This window comes from Mycteria americana, chromosome 7, assembly GCF_035582795.1.
Source record: "Mycteria americana isolate JAX WOST 10 ecotype Jacksonville Zoo and Gardens chromosome 7, USCA_MyAme_1.0, whole genome shotgun sequence".
NCBI classification, from domain to species: Eukaryota; Metazoa; Chordata; class Aves; order Ciconiiformes; family Ciconiidae; genus Mycteria; species Mycteria americana.
In genome coordinates, this window is record NC_134371.1 from 1,462,852 (window position 1) to 1,488,201 (window position 25,350).

The 25,350-nt window shown below is 40.7% G+C and overlaps 1 protein-coding gene across 1 annotated transcript in view; it reads left to right on the plus strand.

Moving 5' to 3' along the window:
• The window catches only part of ARHGEF26 (Rho guanine nucleotide exchange factor 26), a 62,138-nt gene that overhangs the window by 20,118 nt on the left and 16,670 nt on the right, over nucleotides 1–25,350 (plus strand). The window contains exons 6-9 of the mRNA XM_075506746.1: nucleotides 12,619–12,771; nucleotides 13,271–13,400; nucleotides 15,385–15,459; nucleotides 17,193–17,282. Coding sequence (XP_075362861.1) covers nucleotides 12,619–12,771; nucleotides 13,271–13,400; nucleotides 15,385–15,459; nucleotides 17,193–17,282 — 448 coding nt within the window. The remainder of the gene's footprint in view (nucleotides 1–12,618; nucleotides 12,772–13,270; nucleotides 13,401–15,384; nucleotides 15,460–17,192; nucleotides 17,283–25,350) is intronic.

Consider the following 25,350-nt stretch of genomic DNA (forward strand, 5'->3'; position numbering starts at 1 on the left):
GAGTATGAGTGTAGTTATCAGTGGTTTGGGTTGCTCAGACAAAAGTTTGAGCTAAAGAATGTGAACTGATAAAAATACTATCTTGAGTCAAAATTGCTTAAAGCTTGTATCTAGGAACTTTAACTTAGAACATGTTTAATGGAAACTCTCCAGAAACACCAAGATAGGCTTCTAATGCATGACAAGGCCATTTCTGATGGAACAAAGCTGCCTTTGTTAGAAGCAGAATACAGACAGCAAAGACCGTCTCTGCTTTTGGTGGGAGCTCATTGGAATGTCTCTAACAAAGAAGAGTTGATCTGAATGATTTGTGCAGCATACAATGTGTTTGTTTATGAAAACATCTTGTAAGATGGCTTCAGAAAGCTTAAATCTTTTATTGTGTATTTGCCTGTACGTGTAATATGGGAGTTCATAACTGTTAGAACACAAAATCACACAAATTGCGACCTGAGTCAGTGAGAGCTGTTACATTGAGGCGTAAGCTGATGGGGATGCCATAGGCCAGCTTACTCAGAAATAAAAGCTCGTCTAGTCTGAGAGTACTGCGCAATCAATCTCACTAGTGAGAAGAACTCCCTCCAGTCTCAGTCCGTGGTGCAAAAGAGGTCAGTTTCCCAAGAGCCTGTCTTGGGAAAGAGGACTGGCAGGGAAATTGGTGAAGTGTCTTGAAGACAATTGGTCTGACAGGTCAAATCACCAAATTTATAGGAGAAAGGAAAGCTTTAGCATTTTATTTCTCTCTCTGCCATTAGGCCAGCAAAAAGCTTATGGAATATCAGAAGATTAGCGTTAGCAGAAAAAGACACGAACAAAAAATACTTTGACAGGTTCTGACTTTTTAAACTCTGTGTCTTGATTTCGGTGGAGAAGCCTGTGTGGGTTTGTGAGGCAGGTTAACATCTTGTCTGAGTACCTTAATTTTATTTGTGTGAATATGTTAGGAACCAGTTAAGCTTTCCTGTAGCACTTTTTGGTAAATTAGGTTAATGTTTCACGTCTTTCCAACATACTTTCAATGATGCAGCTTCATCTTTTTCCATAGGAAAATACAGTCCTAATGTTCATTTAAGAAGTATGTGTATTACTCTTAGAGAATGCAAAGTTCTGTTGCTCAGTTTCTTTGGAAGATTGAAGAAAAAAAAAAAAAAACCCCAAACAAACCAAAAAAACCCAAAACAAAACCCGCATATAATAAAAAAAGTAAAAATAAAAATTTAAATACTGTGAGTAGACCCTGGGTGATTCAGGTGAACTATAATGAAAGAGAATTATTCGTAAGTTATAGATCACCGATTTGATTTCCAGGTAAGAGAGTAATATAAGTCATTAACCTCCTTTTTTCCTGTTTGGTCTAGGCTGATGGTTGCAGAGCACTGCTAAATTTACCATTTGTGGTTTTTGCCTTTCTCCCAGCCTTGCTGCATAATCTGCTTTTACTGCCAATGGGACCTTTTTTGATTGTCAGGAGATTCCAGGGATTCTGGAGGACGTATTGTAGAGCAGTGAGTCCAAAATACCGTTATGGGTTTGTTTTTTTTTTTTTTAACCTTTAAATTTTAGGAGCCCACATTTATGGATGTGCATCATACTGATGGCTTGGGACAGCGTGTTTGTCCTTGTGTTTCCTCAGATTGCTTCTTTCATGGTTTGTTCTGACATCAGCGCTTGTTCCTGAACTCTCTGGCTTTAATACCTAGGAATTATTTGTTTAGAGGGTTCTTCTGGCAGCTGAAATAACTCTCTGGGTTGACCTGCACTGTTTCTTTGCAGATGAGTAGCAGTGTTGGTAAACAGTAACTTTAAAATAATATGCAGTTGGTAATTGCATTCCTGACCCAGTGATTGTTCTATAATTTAGTGTCCTTATTGGAGACAAGATTAGATATATGACTTCAATACTCAGGAACAACACATCTGAACAGAATCATACTTCCCTCAGCTCATTTTCTTTGGTGAGCAGAACTTAAGAGAAAGAATGCTTATTTTTAAACGAGTTTAGAAATTTTTACACACATATATGCATTGTATAATACTTAATTTAGTGAATACCTGGCAATTACCTATACAAAAAGTGCCCTTGAAAAAAATGCCTAGTTTTCTGGAAAATACAATAAGCGTTTAACTTCAAATTATTCACTTAAACATAATGAAAAGAATACCCCAAACTCACAGATTTCCATCCATCACCGTCATGGTGTATTTTCCTGCTATGTAAATAGACTAAATTCTGGCCGGCTGTTGCTAAGTGTAGGAGAAGGACACAAGAGGAAGATATTCGGCCTGGGTGACTGGAGAGTGATGACACTGCCTGCTCGCCTGGGTGTGAGCCCGTTCTTCCCGCTGCTGCTGCCCTGCCCTGCTTGGTAACCCGGACTGGGATCCCAGAGCTTTCCTCTCCGTAGCTCTGACGTGTCACCTGCAGTCACAGTGGTGACCAAAGCAGGGAACTGCTTTTTTGGCTGGTACCTATGGAAAAGTTTCTCAGCCCAAGATACTTACTGTTGATAGTGAGCTGGAGGGGGGGGGGGATTGCCAGTGGGGATAGGTTTAACTCTTAAAAGATTTTTCTGAGAACAGTCAGTGTTTTAATATAACATTGGTTTAGAGTAGTAAAGAGAAGTGAAGTGTTTTTCAGTACGTTCCCTTCTGTCCTGTGTAGAGTCCTGTTCAAGCTGTCCATTGTGTTCCCCATTTCAGATGTCCCTCTGAAGGAATGCCAGCTAATCGTAAAGAAAACTGACTATTCACAATGTGCTTGTCTCTGACTTGTGCGATCCTCTGTGAAATTAAATATAGCTCTTGTGTTAGATTTCAGTCTCTGCTCAGGCGCCCTTATCTTTGCCTTCATGCCTGCTCAGAGGTGTTGTGAAGGATCACTTTTGGAGAGGCCGTCTGAGAATCTTCCGTAGCGCTGCGTATGGCACAGAAAGTGTTGGTGGAGGGCATTTGTGGTTGTGTATCTGTTACCAGTGAATTTAGCCTGAGCCTGGAGGCAGTTATTAAAACCAGATGGGACTAGGAGCCTGAATAGACTTGCCTTACTTTGTCACTCTAACGAATTGTACAGTATCTTCAAGAAACACCAACATAAACATAAAACTTAAACTGCCTTTATGGTTCTTTTTTTCCCAATGCTGGATATATGAAATTTAAATATTAGTTGCGTAAAACTTGCGTTTCTTCAGGAAAATCTTCTGTATCCCAGGGGTCATTGCGGTATCATTTAAATGCTGACCATGTAACCATGTTTTTGTTTCTAGCATCCTGCTTCTGTGGTGTTTTACCCAGCAGATCTTGAAATGCTTGTCAAGCTTTGCATAGACACAGTTTAATCCCTTTAAAATAGTATTAGCTGGTGCAATCTTTTAAGGAGACCTTTGGATCATGTTAATGATTGTGTTTACTTATTTTGCTAATTAAAATAGAACTATGTAGCTGGATTTTGTTTAAAAAAAAAAAAAAATCAAGGCAACTGATTTGCTAATGCTTTCCACATCCCTGGAGCTGCCATCTCATACTTTGCTCAGAGTAGACCCTTCAGGGCATTGTTTCTGAAAGATTACACAATGAAGTAGTACATTAAGTATCTTGCTTGGGTTTTAGGGTTTTTTATTTGGCAGTGTAGATGTACCCTGTATATACCAGCTCTTTTGTAGCATGTAATCAAAACCTAAATGACCACTATTTGCCAAGATCAAGAGTAACAGATGAAGGTCCTCTCATTATAAACTGCAATACTGACTGAAGAACAGAGGGAACCCATTCTTTTGGTGTGTTTTACTCAAGAGTTTTCTGGAATAAATCAGGGTGGTTTTCAGTGCATTCTTTTTTTTCTGTTAACTTTCCTGAAATAATATGATTGCAATATTCTCAAGCATTTGCATGCCAGGGGAGGAAAGAATTGAAGAACAGTCCTGCTCAACCCTCCTCTGTGGTAGGGTTGATTTAAACTTCTGTGGTAGGGTTGAGTTCACCTGATACACCCAGGAGCTGGGTGAACACCCAGTTCACTCAGGATACAGGCTGCACCTTTAATCACTTGGCTGTTTTCTCTGTTACTCTCTGGTTTTCTCTTAAGGCCTTTGCAATCTCTCCCATGTAATAGTGTCTCTGGTTCTTCTTTTTCTTCCCTGCAAAACATGATTCTACTTCCTTATCTCACTTGAACTGGACTGACAGCAAATGTCAGGGAATAGTGAGTGGTAACATGTATATTTTTGGGGAAAAGGTTCAGGAAAAGAAATGGCAAAGCACCCAAGGCTGTGAGATCTCAGTTACAATTGCTGTGTCGTCTCAATGACACGATTGTAGGTGTGCATTTTTATTGATTTTAATTGTGGTTGCTAAAGCTTGACAATATTAACAGTGTTTGTCAATGAAAGGCCATTCAATTTCTATTTTAAATTTACAAAACCAATATTCTTGAATAGTGGCCATTAGAATCTTACTTTGTTTTACCTCTCTTTAGAGAATTTGAGTAATTTTTTCTTGCCTATCTACGCTTGTATTCAAAACTTCATCTGCATGCTGTTCTCTCAGTATTCTTTGTGTTGTATTACTGCCAAAATTTTTTTGATGAATTAATTGTCTTTGTGTCCCTTTCTGAAAAATTTATGACTCTGAAGCTCTGTACTGTCAATTTATCTTCCTGTGGAAATGCAGCACAGATGGTATGTAACTCAGTGTCCCAGATTCTTATGAGGAGAGACTCACTGTCAGGTCCCCTTGGAACTTTCCCTCTTGTAATTAGATTACTTTTCAAAACTCTTCTGCCAGTCCTTGGTCTAGGACTTTGTGTTCAGTTTTTTCTTTACTACTTTCATTAAGTACTTTTGGAGATACTTTTTTGTTCTTTCTCTAGCTGAGGTCCTCACCCTAAGAACCAATACTTCGCTACCTAATTGTCCTCTAATGGCTGTTTTTAACGTTACCAGTATAGCATCTTTTCTTAAAAGAAAAAAAAAACACCACCCAAATCCCAAATCTTCCCTCACCAGTGACTTAAGATGGTTTGTGTTATCCAGCAACAGACAGGTTTGGCATCAAATAAAAAGAACTCATTTTGAGATGGAATATTGTTTGAAACAAGGATTGAAATCATATTCTAGATGAATGGCCTTAAAATTCTGAGTTTAACCAAGAGAGTCATAACAGCCCTCTCTATAGAGTTTGTCTGTTTATTTGTATCCTCTATTTTTTGCACACTGCTGTAAAAGGTCCCGCTTTGCTGCTAGAGGTGCCTGGAGGTTTTCCCCCTTCCCCGTTACTCTGTCAGTTCAGCCTGCTGCCAGCCAGACAAGATGTAGCTGAAAAATAACGCACAAAACAGACCTGGTCAGAGTTTTCTTTCTCTCGCCTCCCTCACATCCCCGTCAGAGCAGTTCCCAGATCTCATCCAGTGTCAGCCCACAAGCAATTGCGGTGACATACCTGAAAGAGCGTGGTAGGAACAGGGATGAATAAGTTGGACAAGAGCTGTGGAAGCTGGCATCGCCAGAACTATGGCATGAAGCTGCCATCTGCCATAATATTTATTTGTACTGAAACCTATCTGTATATTATGTAAATATATTCTATGTTTAAAAAAAAAAAATCCCACAGCAGCATTTGTACCTGACTTCTTGGAGCCTCTGGCTCTTCTTCTGTGGCCTAACCTCTGCATAGAGAGTTATTTATGTGAATATTTGTGCTTAAGGACAGTAGAACAAAAGTACTTAAAAATTTTAAAGCCTTCCAGCTGTAACCCAAAACTGATTTATCCAGCAGGTGTTTGAGTCCTTTCCTGCAGAGCATCGCTGTCATGATCATCTGAAACTTAGTGCCCACACAGATCCTCGCAAGCGATCGTGCTTTGTTGTTGGGTCTTGCAGGGTTTGTTCTAGTAGCAGCTTACCAATCTTTCACCAATTTTCAGGTTTACTGTTGCTGCAGGAAGCACAAAAGAGGAAAACTGTATTTATCTGCATATTTCTTTGGTAGCAAAGTGGATGGATGTTCAGCAGTTATACGAACTTGCATCTCTGCTTTCCTTTGTACAGAGACTGATAAGGAATGAAGAAACAGCCTTTCTTAGTTGAGACTGAGCGATAAGTCTTCAGGAGGTCAGTCTGGTTTCAGAGAACTGGCATTGCCCTTCTTGCATAAAAATAATGTGTAGCTTTGAAAAGGCACTAAGTTGTTAGTAAGTCTAGAAATATCTGTGTTTAGCAAGGCTGTCATAGTGGGAGGATATATGTATGTTCCCTTGGCTCCTCTTGTGTATCATTGGCTCAACATGCTTTGTTTAAATGAAATTTTAAACCTCGTATTCATGACATGAAAGCTTTCATTGTGGATAGCGAGTTACGTTGCATTGTTCCATGTTACTCTGGACAACAGTGAGGTTGGTCTGTGCAGTGTTTATACCTAGGAAGTCTTGCCTGCCGAAGCGTGGTATGTGCTATCCTGCGTGTCGTACCGTAACTTCTACTATGGATGTGGCTGTATCAATATGAAGATCATGTATACAAACGTTTATTTGTACATTTTATAGGAAAAGCAGCTTTATGTGCAGCAGTATCAAAACCTGCAACTTTCCCCCTACCTTTAAGCATGTGTGATAGTTTGCTGCCCTGGATAGCTTCTTCTACAGATGCGTAGGAAAGAGGCTGAAGCGCCTGCGATGGCGCAGAGAGAAGTCCAATAGCACTTGAAGCTGTGCTGTTCATCTCTCGCAGCGCTGTGTCCTGCCCCTTGGCCTTTCCCGTGACAGGCATTGCTGCTCTGCCTTCGGAACAGCACCTGCGCAGGGCTGTAAAACAGCGTAATGTGGTGATGAGTACGCTTGCACTTTGAACTTGCTTTCCTTCGGGTATGGAAGTTAGGCGGTTGCCAACTTGGCACAGGTGCCCTTGTGAGAACGATGAACCTGGGAGGGTTTGCGGTCTCCCTCTGGCGCAGGGCTGCAGGAGGCGTGTGGCTGCGGCGGCACCCAGGGCGGTGCCCGCTGGGCTCTGAGGGGGGGACGACAGGAGCCTGATGGGGAAATGTGTCATTGGAATGAAATGACAAATTCCAAACTTTCTCTGGAGAGTTTCCTGGGCACTCTCTAAATCACTGTTCTTTCTAGACTGTGGTGGAGAGTTCCCTGGCTGATACACTTCCTTCAAGACTAAGCAATGCTTAATTTATGTTTTTGTGTGGTTCATATTTTTATATTAACAAAAATTTCTTCCCAAATATCCTGATTGATTAGTTCTCTTGCGTATAGTGACAAGATCAGTATTTGCTAGTACTAACGCTTGGTTATTGTGAAGGTAGGGATTGCAGGTGACAACCCAGGTTTGTAGAGCATGAGGCAAGTTAGGCGTCTAGCCGTTCTCCTCCGTTCTCCGAGGTCTTTGCTTGCTGTGTTTGTTAGTTTGGCTGTTCCAGCAAGTGTGTTATATGGGAATAGCCTCATCCCTGTTGCTAGAAAGCTTCACAAAATGATTTATAAATTCATTGTTTGTGACATGCAAGAGATCGTTTTGTTCTGTGACAAATGAGTATGTAGGTAACTTTTCAGACTCAGGGAGACAGGCAGAAGCACCCTGCTGCTTCTCAGTTGTATAAAAAGCATTACTTTGTTCAGCATGGGAAAGGTTTTTAAAGTGAAGACTCCTGTTGTGATGTCTTCATAATTTATCAAAAAGATTTACATTTCTAGTGCCACAGAGCGTTCTTCGGGGGTTCATTTGTCAGTGGGTATTAATTGGTTGAATCAAGATTTGTTTTTCTGAAATGCATACCATTGAGCTCGATGCTATGAGCGCTGACTCGCTATCTCAAGAATCTCGCTGTAACAGAATATATTGGCAGGGTTGCCATGGCCTTTTTATTGCTCTGGATTTCTGCCAGAATGCTATAAATAGTTGAAAAGGCAAGTGGCTTACCATTAGGACAGTTACTTGTGGGCAGGCTTGCTGAAAGTTGTTCCAGTTTGTTGCAGAGTGAACAAATAGGCTGTCAGGGTCTTTTCTTTCTTTTTTTTCTTGTTTGGCTTTGTAGTTGCTCAGTGGATATTGCCCAATAAAAGGTATTTTTATGGGCTGTTAGCTTTGCAGTGTTTGGCGTTACAAATATATGTGTATATATATATCGTTTTCCCTTATTTAGATTGTGGTAACTCCCATAACAAACTGATTAATTTCATACACCTGTGGATGCAGTCCCTCACTTCAATCACCCTCTTTTCAGCTATTCTTTTGCTAAAAGCTCTGATTCTGATTCAGCATAAAAATTCTATGGAAATAAGGGTGTAATTTTTCCCATTTTTACTATTTTAAATCCCCCCCCAAAAAAAAAAAAAAAAAGTGATGCAGATGTTAACCTTCTTTTCCTGATGAGAAGATTCAGCTTTGGAGAGGCTAATCAGAAATTTTTATTACTTCTATCTGAAGGTATCTGAAATTGGTAATTGTTTCTTATCTCCGAGAGGAGAAGCTAAATTGTACTAGCTTCTACTCCAGTGGCTTTTTTCTGTTACCAGATAGTAATGTGTCAGCAGCAACATCACTATGAAGCTAAATCTGCATTCTAATCTTCTTTCTGCCAGACGTATAGGTCATTGTAAGTTAGAAAACATTAAGCAAGAACAATAATACTGAACTTTGAAATAAGTGATCTACAAGCCAGACCAACTTCCACATACAAATGGCTTTGATAGCGACGGACTGATATTTTCAGTGACTGTGGCACCTGGCAGAGAGGAACAATAGCGCTGTCCAGAATGGCTAGCAATGGGGAATTGCATGGACCTGCAAGGAGATAAAAAATTAGTACTGTAAGCAGTAGGAAAAAGGTCAGATAAATGTTTGAGAACCTTGATTCTATGACTGCTACATAACCCATATACAAAACTGTAATGATATTGTACCATCTGTCCCTCTCACCAACCTGGTAATGTTGTTATGTGTATTCTGTCATCTTGCAAATAGAATAAAATGATCTCATAGTAACTTTATCAGAATTTTTTTTTTTTCCTCTTAGCACTCTTGGGTGCTGATCACCTGGTTCTGGTGACTTCTGGTCTTCCACATTTACTTCCGTTTCAGACAGATCTTCCACCAAGTCTGCTCTTTCCCACTCTTGCTTGCCAGAAAGGCTTTGGTATCAGTTTTCTTCTATAGTGACCCTTGATGTAAATAATCTATTTAGATTATTTGCAGTACCTCTGACCTTTCTGTATATTCCTTTTATGTGCTGTCGTTTGATTCTACATGCTTTTTGCTCCCAGATAATAACAGGTTCTGTAAGATAATTGTTTTTCTAACTCTAATTTGGCCTGCCTAGTTAAAATCTTTTACCTGCCTAATCAGAATTTTTTTAATTCAGGGCAATCTAAATTTTGAATATCCAGCTAGCAAGCTACAGTATTTATAAGAATGTAAGTCCTGCTCAGTTAATATCTTTATCTAGGGGTGAAGGGAGAGTAACTGTTGAGAAGAAATGTCAACCAAAATAATTGATCTTAGGGCATTTAGTTTGTGTATATTTTCATGGCATCTGTTAAAGCAGGACTTCTGATGTTGATGGGAGTTTTGCAGTTGTAAATGAGACATAGTTTAGGCCTTATAAAGGTGAATTGTATGGAATAGTTTGTAACACTGTGCATATACTACTGCGCATTTGTGTTTATGCAGCTGATTTAACTAGAGTTTTTGAGGAAGTTGTGGATATCAGTCATTGATTAAAGCAGTGCCAACGAGTAGGAAAAAATAGCTTAAGAAAATTGAGCAAGTATGAGGACATTGTTCCTGTTGGTGATCTCCAGCTTGTTAATGAGCTGCCTAAAGACATGGAAGGCCCTTAACAGGAGCCACCAACTTTAAGGAGGAAGCCCTTATCATAAAGGCAGGGCAAACTCCAGTGTTGGTGAGATCTGTAGTGTTTCTAGATCTTGTGCTATAAAAAGAAACAAATAGGAAGTGAATTAAACCTGCATTTCTAAACCTGGCACATAGCCTTTAGGAGAGGGGAGTTTGAGAGTACTACAAGTTGGACATTTCTTTTAAATGACATAAGGGCAAGAGGAGAGAAATCAAATCCTGTCTTGTGATGCCGTTTGACTTTCACTTAACTGGATCTAACTTTAACCAGAAAAGTTCTGGATTTAACAGAAACAAATGCTTTAAATAAATCCTTCTGGTATTAAGCAAAAAAAGCCAGTCACACAGCACAACTAATTTGTAGTTGGTTAAATTGAATGTAGTCACTCCATCACTCAGTACTGATCTTTATGACAGAATCTGTCCTAAAATTTTGAGTAAAAGGATTTTATGATGCGTCTGGTTCACTGAACGTATATAGTAATTAGCAGATTGGATGCAAAAAAAGACAACCTTTGATTCAAACTCTGATGCATGATTTCCAGGGGTAGTAATTCTTAGGGTATGTGTTGTGGGGGATGGCACTTGGGTATGCTGCTTCTCTCTGCCCCTCTCTTTTCTCTTCTTCTTTTTTTTTTTTTTTTTTTAAAGTCATCTACTATCCAGGATTTTTACTGTTCCTTACAATGACTGATGATGTCATTGATGAAGCACCAGATAAATTCTAAAAGTGAAAGTTCTAGCCCAGCATGGTCAAACACCTTGTCAGTGTGCCATAACATACAGCAGGAAGAAATGTTGTGTTTCCTAATTTCCTGAGCAAAGTAAATTGGCAGCGCGCTGAGAAGTTCTCCCAACTATAAACATGTCTGAGTAGAGTAGAAACGAATTCCAGTCATCTGCAGTGCATGGTGGTCAGCGGCTGAAATCTGACTGCTGTGGTTCATGAGAAGTTGTAGACTGTGTGACTTGGAGACTCTTCCCCCCCACCCCCTGTTCTTGGACCCCAGTGAAATTTCAGGCAACTGTTAACTTCAGTATTTGTTCGTGTATTGTATGAGACCTCATTGCAGCTTAATGTGCTTTGCCAGTTCGTACTGTTCTTAATACTAAAAACCCAAATACGTAGCATAATAGAAGTCAGTGACAACTTGAAATACTTTGTGTGTTGAAATAAGATGGGTGGAGGATAGAAGGATCAACTCTGCCTTCCAAAAGTGGCAAGGCTATTAAAAAATACTGCTGCAGCACTTAAAGGGGAAGAGTGAGAAGACAACTGTGCGCTGTAGTAGACAGCATTATATCTATTTGTAGGCAGTGTCCTGTTTTTCATTAAATGACAATACTGATAAACATCAGTCAGTTTGATCTGCAGTAATGTATCAGAACTTTAAAAAAAACAAAAACAAAAAATCCAAAACAAAAAAACCCCACACTTGAGTCTTCTGACTGTGTGGTTGACTGAGTGGGAGTCTGGCAACCACTCAATTCGGGCAGCTTCTTCTAAGCACACCTGAAAAAGGTCTTAATTTTAGTTAACCCATGTTGTTAAACACTTGTACGATAAGCTTCTGTTCATCCTCTTCTCCTCTTCTTACATGTTTGAGGTTTGTTTGTAAAACAAACTGTGGAGAACATTGGTGGCGCACTTAAAAAAATGAAATGCTGCAAGGTGACAGGTTTTTGAAGAGCCAGTGTTAGTAATGAGAAAATGCCATCAAGGGCCAAAATAAAATAAAACATGTTTCAAAATATTTTAGCTTGATGTGAGATCATGTGTTCCAAGTATTTCCTTAATTTTTCTGTGCTACATGAGAGTTTCTTTTATTAGCTGGTTTACTCTAGGGAGTTCAGGATTGTTCCGGTGAATCATCTTTTATAAAGGCTGTGGGCAAGACGAGTCTCAGAGATTTTTCAGCAGCTTCTCGATGTTTAAGGATTGCAGTGATGTCAGAGTGTCAGCGTAGGTAATTCTCATGACCTGCAATAGATCTAATGCCGATCTGTGTGAGCTCTTATACCCCAAACAGTAAAATATTTCTAATGAGCATTGTGGAAATAAAGGCTTTTGTTTTCTGGTAAAATTAGAAGTGCAAGGAGTGGAAAGCTTTCGGAGGCCAAGGGGACTCAGATGTGGAACAGGGGATGAACAGTAGGGAAGTTTGTACCTGGTTTTCCCCTAAACAAGCATGTTTAGGGGAAAAAGTCAGCTCAGGATTTTGGTTTCTGTTCCTATTTTCACTGTTTTCAATCTGTGTTTGGTTTTAATGGTAGACTGAAGTGTATGGTACGTGAACACATTGTCCAGCTCTGCCTGCTATCTATTTTTTTGTTCTTAGTTTAGCAGTTGACACGTAACTTTATTTCACTGAACGTTTCTGGTATTGTACTTCTGTTATTACAAGAGGAAATGTGTTAATGTTGTGCTTGAAGTTGTTTCATTTCTTTTTCAACCCTGTTTCTGGAAATTCTAGTCTAACCAGATCAGTAATGCTGTTTCGGTTCTGGCAGCTGGAGAATGGGAAGTAACTTTGCCAGCATTGCTTACGCTGAGCTCTGCCAGGTGACACCGCCACCCTTTGACTTGTATCATGCAAAGATTTCCCTTACTGTCCTGCCAAAGGAGAGATGATCTCACCCTTTCACAAACCATTCAAGTTGTCATTAGGTTATAAAAGTCATGGGTTGTGTCGGGTGAAGTGTAAAATGTTGCAAAGTCTGCTGTTTTTTTGTAAAAATGAGTAATTTCTTTTCTTTTTTTTCACAGGTTCTTTAAAGAACTTGAAGCAAGACATCAGAACAACATCTTTATTGATGATATTAGTGATATAGTTGAAAAGCATACTTCTTCAACATTTGATCCATACGTGAAGTACTGCACCAATGAAGTCTATCAGCAGCGAACGCTGCAGAAATTATTGTAAGAACTAATTTTAAAATATGATTGCAAAATCACCCCCTTTGTAGTAGGAGTGAGTAGTAGGCTGTGGTATTTGGTGCAAAACCTACGGCTTCCAACTAAGCATGTAAGTACATGCTTAGCTGTCCTTAACGTACACGTTCCTTTGAGTAATTGAGAGTGAAAGCACGCCTGGCTGCAGAGCGCAATCCTATTTGCGGTCATGTGCTACATTCCCTTTCCACTGATAAGTACAGTTTGATCAATGTCAAAGATGTCCTTTCATTGTATGTTACATATGGGTCTGTCTGCACTCACGTTCACGTATAGGAGAACTTGAGCTTTCTAAGTGTCGATACTGGTCTTGCACCTACGTAAATAAAGCTGAAGGCTTAGTTGATATGACTCCTTCAAACCACGCTTTTTAAATAAATCATGATTTTATTAATAGGAATCCAGTAACTTCCACAATTCTTTGGTAAAACATGCCATGTAATTCTCTCCCCTATTTTCCCACCAGAGCCACAAATCCAACCTTTAAAGAGGTGTTATCACGGATTGAGTCCCATGAAGATTGCCGGAATTTACCAATGATCTCTTTCCTCATTCTTCCCATGCAGAGAGTTACTCGTCTTCCCTTACTGATGGATGTGAGAACAGAGTTGTTTTTTTTACTTTTCCTTGATGCATGTCCTTTTACTGTTAGCATTCTTTCATATTCAATTCCTGGTTCGTTCCAGTCTCTTCATACCTCCTTACTTACACCAGGTACAAGGCTGTAGATACTGGTCTATTGATTACAAAGTACTGTAGCTTTTGTTCGCTTACTGTGACGGGTACCCCCTGCTCCAGACCCCCCATTCAAAAATTAAATATTTAGACATTCTAATAGAAAAATTGTAAAGGGTCAAAATGATTCTGAAACCAAGGAGGAGTCTAGGACAGAACTTGTATATACTGTTAGGATTAAAATTAAACCCTACAGTTTAAAAAGCAAGACTTCCTGTCATATAGATTAGGTATGGCTCCTTTTGCAGTAAATCCTTACTTTCAGGAACAGAGTCGTTAAGACCCTCAGTTAAGAGGGTCACAGTGTAACCCTGAAGAATGGACTCCATTCCCAGGGGCGCAGGAGCTATTCCTCAGTGGAGCGGTGTTGATGCACTCGGTTTCCCACCAGCATGTTACACTGTGAGGTGTTCCCTTCCTGTGCAGGTCACTGGGCGACTTAGGAGGTGTGATGAAGTGCAACTATTTGTGAAGCAAAGTTCACACCAAGATTCATGGTATTTCAGTTAAGATGCTGGAACTAAATTTGAGCTGGACCACCAGCAATAGTGCAGATTAAAATCCAGGCTGAGATTCTAGCATTGATAGGATCCAGAAATGGGACTAATAGTTTTGTTCTCCTATATATTTGAAAATTGTGCACTGATTAATTTGCTTGATCATCTGGATAGTTACTTGGTTCATTCATGGACATTGAATACGCTCTTCCCTGTAGTACATTTCTAGGTTAAAAAAATGGAATAATAATCTGGTATTACTTTGGTGTGTCACTAGGTGTGCCTTCCCCTTCTTGTTTTTTTTCTTTTCTTTGCTTCCTTCCCCTCTTCAGCTAAAACAATCTAAACAGGCAAATCAAGCATTTTATTTTCCACTGTTTCAATTCTGTTTGTTTGTTTTTCTTGGAGATGGTTGTGTAAACCTTATATTGAGAATTCAGAGTGAATTCAATTTTTAAAGGTTTCAGTACCGGAAATATGGCTCCAACTGCATTCAGAGAGGAGGGAACATAATTAAACCAAAGACTAATTTAATGTAAAATATCATATGATGTTTTTGTTTCTCAGTCAAAGAAGTGATTTAACTGGTCTGTCATTGATTCAAAATGCCTATTTCTGAGAGGACTTTGTCTTTACCTCTAACTCATGAGAATAAACTCTGTCAGTAGATATAACTCTGATGTGTAACTCGTAGATTTCAGTTTTACTTCTCATTACTTTCCAGCACTTCCTCTGTTTGGAAGCTGCAGCTGTCCTTCCTTCCATGTCCTCCCTTCTTGTTTTAATAAAATAATACTGTTATGCATATTTTTCCATGGTACACCTAACAGTGTAGCCTTAAGAGCCTTTTCTGTTAATCCTTTGGAAATACTTCCCCTCCACAAAGAGGTCAGGCAGGGTAATCTGGTACAGTTTTCTGATTGCAAGTACAGATGTACGTAAATGGGTATTGCAACTTCCAGGAAAAGCTAAACATGGTACTTGAAACAGGAAGAACCTGATTATGTACGGCTGCTATGGGATTTCATTGTGGCTTGCAAAAAGTTAGAGACGAGACGGCAGAACCTTTCCCTTTCCGGGAAGGATACGGCCTGCTTCTTCCACTGTGTTGCCATGGATGGAGGTTGGCCAAGAGGTGCAAAATATCACTTTGCTCCAAAACGCTTTCAAGGGAGGCATTCCTTAGTGTCCCGAAGCACTCTGAGGAAGTGATCTAGTGTTCTCTCATTTATCCCAGTCCACAGCTGTGACTTCACCTCTTTGATTTCAATTAACATGTATGTAAAATTCTGTATTCGTTACAGTCTGTGCTTCTTAGTCCTCTGAAGTAACTGACACTTTATTTCAGGCTATTTGTCAGAAAACTCCTAAGGATTCACCAAAATACGAGAACTGCAAGCAAGCTCTGAAAGAAGTGAGCAAGGTATGTTCTTAGAAGTTTAATACGGATGCAGGATTTTTTCTGCTTTGACTGTTTTCCTTCCTAAATTGCACTGTGAGAAGTGGCTGCTTTTGTTTTTTTTGTTAGTCACTTGAGAATTAATTCTCATGCTTATTACTCGTTTTGTTCGCCTGTTTCATTGTGTAGTTGGACAAATTTATTCTGTTTGCTGCCAGTCATTCCAACAAAGCCATATGGTGGACCATACATACAAAAAAAGCCAAAACACTGTCGTGACAGTAGAGAAAAGAAAGTCTGAATCTCCTAAGCAAACTTACAATAAAAGCAGAAAGAATGCATAAGTTAACCACCTTCTGTCAGTTGTCCAAAGTTGTTCTCTTCCCCTGTATTCATGCTTTTTTCCCAAGAATCAACGATGGAAGCAGAGCACAAGTCCATTTCCATGTGTAGATTGTAAGTTTCAACAGCACTGATCTGTACAATAAATTCCAGTTCCCTCCATTTGAAGCCGAGTAATCATATTACCAATTTCTTTTAAATTGTTGGGAAATTCCAATCTATCTGTTGAATATATTTATATTCTGGAAATAGACAACTCTTTAAAACAGAACATTATGGTATGAAAAGAAAATCTAAGGATGTAAGGACTGGCTATTTTTTGCCTCCAAGATCTCAGAATTTCCGAAACTACAGTGCATCACGGACTGCTGTGAAATGTGAAGCCCTGGGCATTCTTTATTAAAAAACAAACAAACAAAAACCTTTCTCTGCACCTTGGGGCTAGAGATTACCTTGGGCCTTGAACATTCTTGTCTACTTTAAGGGAAAAATTGATGTTTTCCATGCATGAATAATGCAAACGGGAAGAGTACTGAAGGATAAAAACTCTGAACTGTTTTATTTAAGAAAGGCCGCTAGGCATCGTTGTTACGCCTAAATTACTGTCTGTTTATTACTTAGGCAAATATCCTAAATTCAGCAACACCATACTGCTGCTGACACAGTTGGGTTTTTCTGTAGGAACAGTATATGGTGTGTAAAGTGTTCGATTATGAGAAGAGAAAAGGCCCGTTGACAGCTGGGAAATCCACGCGTGGTGTTGCGGGTTAAGGGGAATGCATTTCCATGCCTTTCTGTCTTTGCCCCTGTTTTTATGTGCTCCCACCCCCGTGTGCAGGCTTCAGTAAAACTGTAGCATGCTTTAAAATTGCATCCTAAAGATCAGCTGCAATGAACCTTTTTCCAGGATGCTGTTTGCCTTAGTTTAACAAGGTGGTACCGTAGCGTTTGTGTTGGGACTTTCTTCTACGAATGAGTTGCGTGTGCGTGGTGGACGTGGCAGCGTGTCGCACTGATGTGTCAGTCTGGAAGGTTGTTTATTCTGGAGCTGATCGTTAACTTGGATCAGAGAGCTATAACCCTTCTCAGTCAGAACTTCTGGCTGAACCTATGTACCATCTGGACTCCCCTGAAGAATAAATAATTATCATAGTAGGATAGGATAATTCAGGTTGAGGGGGATCTCAGGAGGTCATCCAGTCCAGCCTCAAAGCAGAATCGGTTATCAAGTCAGACCAGGTCACTCCGGCCTGCATTCAGTCTGGTCTTGAAAACGTTACGTCTGTGACTCAGTGTGAAAATGTCCGTTCCTTTGTAAATGTTAAGCTTCCTCAGAAGTGCATTTTATAAAGTAAGAAGAGTTTATTACAAGTCTTGAGTACGTTAAACCTGTTAAATAAATATCTCATTTCTAGCTGGTGCGTTTATGCAACGAAGGTGCTCGGAAAATGGAAAGGACGGAAATGATGTACACAATTAACTCCCAACTGGAATTTAAAATCAAGGTATGATGATGATATTTCTGACCATAAATCATTTAGCATATGAATAGCTTTGAGTATGTGCGAAGTTTTGATAGGTTCATTGCCAGCATAAGCAAAGTAAATTAGTGTAGGCTGTAATATTGCCATGACTTTTCAGTCAAGGAAGACAAGTTCTTATTCTGGGGTAGCTGAAGCCCTGAAAACTCAGAGTAACTGAGGACTGTTGCATCTAACCAAGCAGATTAAGCTTCAGGTTGAGGACCAAGCAGATTAAGCTTCAGGTTGAGGCTTTCCAGGGAAAGAGAGTATCAGGATATATTTTTTTTTAAAAAAAGAATAAATCAGCTTTAATTACTGAAGAATGTCCAGACTCTGGGTTTGCTTTGGTGGATGAAACCCTGTCCCTGTTGGAGCGACAGTACCTAATAACACCAGTCACAGTGCAGTTGGGTGCTGGCTTCCCTAATTTGTAACAATGCGCATGACGGCCTTGTCACAGTTCACGCAGAATCACGCATTGCTCTGCCCCTGTGTCCGTCCTTCTCGTCATTCATTTCCTCAAGGCTTGTCAGACTTCGAATTGCTTTTTTCTCTCTCTCTTTCCTCCTCACGTAAAATAAAAGCAGAAGAAGGCACAGCACCGTTTCTAATCAGTGCGAGAATTGCTGCAGTTCTCCACTGCACGTGGAGGCCATGTCATTGTACGGTATACCTGGTGCACTCATTGACGGATCTGGTGAAGTCTCTTGTAGCACGGGAACTTGTTGGATGGATTAAAGAAAAGGTTTGGGGGGAGGTATTGCATTGCAAAGCAGTTCTCTTTCTCACTTCAGCACATTTTCTGGCAGTGTGTAAACAAGTTCTGATAAATTTGATCACGCATGAATTGACTCTTCTGTGAGCTGTAAGTAGTTCTGAAGTTTTGCTTAGATTTCTAAGCAAAACTGTGTTTCTGTAAAGAGTGAATTAGTATTTGTAATTGTTTGATACAGTAAGCAGTGGAACTTTAATAGCATCTTCGTATCTCACACTTCTCCTGGAGAAACTGGCTGCTCATGGCTTGGACGGGTGTGCTCCTCTCTGGGTAAAGAACTGGCTGGATGGCTGGGCCCAAAGAATGGTGGTGAATGGAGTTTACTCCAGTTGGTGGCCGGTCACAAGCGGTGTTCCCCAGGGCTCTGTGTTGGGGCCAGTTCTGTTTAATATCTTTATCAGTGACCTGGACGAGGGGATCAAGTGCACCCTCAGTCAGTTTGCAGATGACACCAAGTTGTGTGGGAGTGTTGATCTGCTGGAGGGGAGGAAGGCTCTGCAGAGGGACCTGGACAGGCTGGATCCATGGGCCGAGGTCAGTTGTATGGGGTTCAACAAGGCTCAGTGCCAGGTCCTGCCCTTGGGCCGCAGCAACCCCATGCAAGGCTGCAGGCTTGGGGAAGAGTGGCTGGAAAGCTGCCCAGCAGAGAAGGACCTGGGGGTGTTGGTCGACAGCCGGCTGAATATGAGCCAGTAGTGTGCCCAGGTGGCCAAGAAGGCCAATGGCATCCTGGCTTGTATCAGCAATAGCGTGGCCAGCAGGACTAGGGAAGTGATCGCGCCCCTGCACTCGGCACTGGTGAGGCCGCACCTCGAATGCTGTGTTCAGTGTTGGGCCCCTCGCTCCCAGAGAGACATTGAGGGGCTGGAGCGTGTCCAGAGAAGGGCAACGGAGCTGGGGAAGGGTCTGGAGCACAAGGCTGATGGGGAGCGGCTGAGGGACCTGGGGTTGTTCAGCCTGGAGAAAAGGAGGCTGAGGGGAGACCTCATCGCTCTCTGCAACTGCCTGAAAGGAGGGGGTAGAGAGGTGGGGTCGGTCTCTTCTCCCAGGTAACAAGAGACAGGACGAGAGGAAATGGCCTCAGGTTGCGCCAGGGGAGGTTTAGACTGGACATTAGGAAATTTTACTTCACTGAAAGGGTTATCAAGCACTGGAACAGGCTGCCCAGGGAAGTGGTTGAGTCGCCATCCCTGGAGGTATTTAAAAGCCGTTTGGATGAGGTGCTTAGGGACATGGTGTAGTGGTGGGCTTGGTAGTGATAGGTTTACAGTTGGACTTGATGATCTTAAAGGTCTTTTCCAACCTATACGGTTCTGTGATTCTGTAATTCTTGTAAGGAAATGGTCTATTATGGCAGGATAAAAATTAAAACTTTTGTCAAGTATTTTCATTTTAAGCAGAAGAATTATGTTATAGCAGAATTTTTTTAATATATATTGAATTAAGTATTCTTTGCTGTAAAGACAAAGTGAGTTGCTGTGAAGATTCTGCCATCAGGAGAGAGGCCGACTACTGCTGCTTGATGATGAGATGTTCTCATGTACATGATAGGAAAAGTGTGCCTGAGTAAATACTGTTAGGCCAGGGAAGGATCCTGATAGTATTGGTCTATCCTGATTTACAGCAGCACGAAATAAAAAAACCCAGGCCTGTTTCTGGTCACCCTCGGATGTGTTTCTTGGAATTAGGGTCTATTTCTACCAGATTCTCATAGTCTGCTGTAAAAACTGTCAGTCTGAGGAGTCCTCCTCTTCGCGGGAGGTGATTGAGAGTGGGCTGATGTCGGAGAGTGCTGCGCGCCGCAGAAGGCAAGGAGGCAGCGGTGTGGAATACATCTGCCCCGCTGGCTTTCCCCATAGCCGGCACGCCGGCTCTCGGGTCACACCTGCAGGCAGGGGTTACCCGACTTTGCCTGCGACAGCACGTTTGGCAGCGTCGGATGCGCAACCAAAATCCTGTGGTACCTGCCTGGCATAGCAAGCTGTGCAACAGCAGGCTTCAGTGTAGGTGAAACTACTTAAGCCGAACTACGTATTTATTAATGAAGTTCACTTTATTAATCCCAAGTTTTTGTTTTGCTAGTACAGGTGCTGTTAACCCTCAAATAATTTTAAAGGGTCTTAGGATACTGAGATAGTCAAAATTTTTTTTTTTCTAGTACTGAAAATACAGTTTAGGCTGTTACTAAAAAAAAACATCCTATACAATCAGTCTTTTCGGTAGGAAAAAAATAGCATAGTCATAGTTAGTAGGGGTTTTATTGTACTTTCAAGAGATTTCTTCAAGTATATTTACTTTTTTTCTATTCAATGTTTGTTAAAATACCATTTCTATAAATAATGTCTCATACTGTTACATAATGAGTATTCTTTTTTGAGAAGATTTTTTTTTTTTTTTATTATCCTACATGTATTAAGTAGAGGTTCATGTTTTTAAAAACACAGTTCTTGAAAGAGTCTTGGTCAGCCTTTGAGGAAATGCTGTCTCCAAAAAGATGTTTCTCAACTTGTCTGAAGGATTTTTTTTAATTTCTTTTTTTTTTTTTTCCAAACTTTGACTAAAAACTGAGAATAATAAAAATACTTACTTATAACAACAACAAATAAACCTTCTCTTAAGAAGTGAGACCACTACATTTGCTAATAATGGTGGATAATAGTCTTAAGTCTTTAGATAGTCTGAAGTAGTGTTTTGGACAGTCTGAAGTCCTTGGGCGATCCGCTTTGCGGTTTTATTCCTAGTTTTCAAATCTGCAGAAGTACCTAACGGTGTGTAAGTGCTTAAATGGTTTATAGGCTCTTACTTTCCCCATGGGAAGAGGATGCACGCTACTGATCCCGACTTTGCAGATGCGAGAGGCCCTGTATAATTCTTCCCTCTTGCAGCTCTCTCTCGCTTCACGGGAGTAATAGCAACTCTCTGTATGTTGTTCTTCTGTAATTTTTATGCAAGTGGTTTTTTCCTCTGTGCATCTAAAATATAACCACTTAGTGGTTTAGACCTTATCAGTGGTTTGAGAGCTTGCCAGCTGGCGTATAAAAGACTGCTTTGGCCAAGTTTCAATACATTTTAAGTTCTGACAGCTTGTTTTATATAGAAAGGAGATGGTATACATGATGTACCCTTTTGGCAATTAAGGAAGAATTAATATGAAAGGAAAAAGCTGCCTCTGGAATATAGTCAATTAGGAAAAATGTAATGAACTCACTTGGAGCACGGATTAGAGGAATTTTTAGTTCGTCCTCACAAAGAGATTTTAAAAGTGCTTTTTGTCTGTAAAACAGTCATGGTGCTATAATTCTGTTTTATAACCATTATAAATTAGGTAAACTATTTCTGTTCTTGCTCAACCTCATAGAGTGTTTTGGGATTTTTGCTTAACTTTATTGTTAGATGTAACTGTAGAGCATTTCATGGGAGTACAAGAGAAGCTACTCAAATATGTCACTTCTGTACATGGCTAATCTGTAGAATTTAAGTTTTTATTAAGACTCAGAAGGTTTTATTCTTAAATTTTTCATCTTTAGCACCAGAAAGGTTGTGGGTTTTTTTTCTGCAAACACGCTTTTGTGTTCATGAAACAAACTCGTTTATGATTTTGGTGTTGAAGGACCATCTAGTCCAAAGTCTTCCAATTTGTAGGCACACCGAGTGCCATGGTGTCCCTGTTAGGGCATGGTCCGATGTTTCACGCTCCTGCATTGTCACGTGGAACCATTACTGCATTTCGGGAAATGTAAAAGCCATTTGTTTAAAAAACTGATTTTCATGTTACTTGAAGGTACTGAACCAGCAGAGTTTTGATTGAAAGTAAGCCAAATGTCAATATAAAACCTTCTTTCATTTCAGTGATGGAGCTTGGGAGTTCCTCTGGGAGTGTCATATCTGAGTGCTGAGCTAAACGGGGCTTTCATAACCTGTGAGGTGTAGTGCTGCGTCTTCAATAAAATGACCATCCCTAAGAAAAGTGATAGATGCAGTCCTAGGAGAAAGTAATAAAGTTGGATTGATAGAAGTGTACGTTAGCCACTGCTCTGAGACGAGTGACAATATCAGTTAATGAACTTGAAGTTACAGTGGTTTGTAACCAGCGTGATTTACTCTGATTCATTAACAGAGACTTGGATAAAAATCTATTTATGAAATACAGATTTGAAACAAAATTCTGCATTTCCAAATTGGAGAATAGAGTAGAAAATGCATTTAATAAACCGGTGGGTAATACGAAACTAGAAACCTGCAAAAAAGTCATATAAATCAAAACAGAATATGTGAGCTTAGATTAATTGGGAAGAAGCGTCCAAAGAGAATTTCACCAAGATTCAATACGCTATCTTGGTGGCTTAAATGCAAAAATACTAGGAATCGTAGCAGATAAATGAAATATGTTGGTATTTATCAGCAGTCACTGTGGAAGAATACAGGTTTTGAAAGGTCCCTAATGTAGGTCTGCAGTGTAGCAAAGGTTTTGTTCAGGGGATGTCTGTGTTTGAGGGCCAGCTGAGGGCAGATATTCATTGCTGCTTGTTCTGGGTATATTGGGACAGAAATCAGTCGGAGGCAAGGTAAAACATTTAAGGCTTCTTTGATTTGTGGCAACGTGCAGTAGTTCCAGAGGGCTGCTACGCTTTGCGATTCTGAGCAACCTTCATCTGCCATTAGTACGCTACCTCTGAACGGAAAGCATGGGGAAGAGCGTGCTGTGGTACTGCGTGGTGGCAGGAGGAGCATCTTTGGAAGAATCGTTTTGTCGTTTGCCACTTCAGAGTCACTGCAAAATTGTACCTCGAAATTCAGAAACACGGGGGTGGCTGCATGTAAAACTAGGGAGTTAGTATTTTGTTCTTCCAACAGCAAGATCACAGTCAAAGCACTGTGTTTTGGCTTTGGCATAGTACTGTGGGGCAAGTATTGACAGGTTGAAATTAGTTGAGTAAAGAGCAGCTAAAGTGATTAAAAGAAAAAAAAAAAGTGACAACCCATGCAGAATGAAGAAGACAGCTGACAAGCTGAATGAAGAAATATTTTTTACAAGCATGTGAAAGGGAAAAAAAAAAGCAGTTGTCTTCATTAGTCTGATCATGCAAGACCGATAATTCATTTGAACAACAGCAAAGCAAGTAGGGAAATTTGATAAGCAGAAAGCCAGTTACATTTGAAGTAGAAACAAAAATTTGATTATTTCGCTTGGGATGAAGAATATATATGCTCCATAAAACTGAGCAGTAAGCACCCATTTACTGTGGCAGGTCTTAGGTATGAATGTATTGGTAAGTGTGGGCAAAGCGGATGCCTCTTCTTGTCCAGCGGTGTCATGTACCTGCTGCTGGAGAACCTGTCAGGTACAGGTCACGCAGCGCAGGCTTCGCTTGCAGAAGTTACCTGCTGAGCCTAATCCTTTTTGGTACCAGCGGGGGGGAGGTACCAGATATCTTCAGATGCTCTGCCCAGCATGTGGGCCGTACCCAAAGGTGCACAGAGGCAGAAGTACCAGCATCTTCTCAGTATTCAAGTTAGGACCCAAACAGGTCATTCCAGCGATGAGGGGTGAAACCTACGGAGGAGATCAGTATCTTTGCTTAGAGTATTGCCTAGTGACAGCACAGTCTAGCAGAAAGAACCTGTCCGCTGTCTGCCATTGAAGAAACGTTCCCACGTAGCAGCTCTGCTCGGTTCAGTGCTAGCAACAGTCAGTGAGATCATTGACTGAGGAATCCTGGTCAGTGGGACAGCTGCCAGCACTGCAATGGACCTTTGTCTTTGTGGCACTGTATGTCATGGTACAGCTTCAGAGATGATCTGTTCTCTGTATGACCAGGACGTGCAGTCTCACGTTCGTGGCCCAGAGAAACAAAGGGCCCTTCTATGGTGTCTGTTTCTCCCGCAGTTGGGAATCATTCAGATTAATAAAGCCTGGTCTCCACATTAGGCAGCTATGATCCCCCTTGGATTGCTTCAGCTGTTGCAGGTGTTGGTCCTCACCCTAGAGAGAAATGGAGATCCTGCTCACAGAACATTTAGAGTTCAGCTACATCAACTAGATAGAGAGTAAGAGGAGCTATAGTATCCTCAATTATCCATCTTAGATAAAGCTAGGACAGTGGACAGATAACTATGATATTTCAAGAGCTCCTAATGCGAATAGCAAGTACTTGGAAAACTTCCCTTCCTGCTATCAAGGGAAAAAACTAAGTGGTTTGGTATGGTAATTACCTGGGAAGAATGATTCTACCTCTGCCTCATCAACTGAGGATGCAGGTTTATGCAAACCTGACTGACTTTTCTGGAACCAGTGACATATGCTCAGTGAGTTGTCAGGTCTGGTCTGAGAGTGTGCGCTAAGGAGCTCCGGTCCACGCCCCGTTTATGGGGCGTTTAGCGGCGTGCCTGGAGCAGTCTGATGCGCCCGTCCCCTTCAGCTGCAGTAGCAAATTACAAAGCAATTGTGGTCAAATATAACAGTCACCTTCTCTGGCAAAATGGAAGATGGGGAAGAAAAAGCTGAAGTCTGTCCTGGGGAAGGACAGTTATTTATTAATATGGCCTTTCATAAGCGGATACCTAAAGAGATGTCCTCTAAAAACTTTCAGATGTGTCCTTCAAACCACTGATGAATTTATGATGTCATGAGCAAACTATATGGTTTTGGCATTAAAATGGACAACTAATTCAAACCCTACACGGCACATACTGCTTTACATGTTCTTTCACTTCAGTTTACTTACTTAAACTTCAGTTTACTTACAGAGTAGAAAAAGGATTTTAACCACATTTGATTGGTAAGCCTTCGGGTATTCCTCACAGACTTTGCCTTTTCATGGAAAAAAGGTCTGCATACTCTGAACATCTCAATAATAACGTTCAGTACTGCAGCAGGACCCATCTAGTTATGTATGCTGTCTCCATCATCTGTGTCTGTTTCCATATACTCATGGAATATTTCAAAGTGGGTTGTATAGTGTATTTCTCTCTTAAAGGATTTTACACTTTTAATTCTTCGCGTGGTACAGACCACACCATCAGAAAGAAGGCACAGCATCATTTTAACTGGCCTTAGGGATGTGGTGAAACGCAGTGTGCAGTAGCCCTCGTGTTTGAGATGAGAAGCTGAAGCTCTTCTTTCCAACTGCTTAGGCAGAAAAGCTGTGAGGCACCTAGAGGAAAATCCAATGGTCATATGTGCTTAAAGAATGATTGCTTACTCTGCAAAAACTTGCATATTCCTGGAAGACAATATTTTTATTTTTAATCTCCTTAGGAGATCTCGCGTAGTCT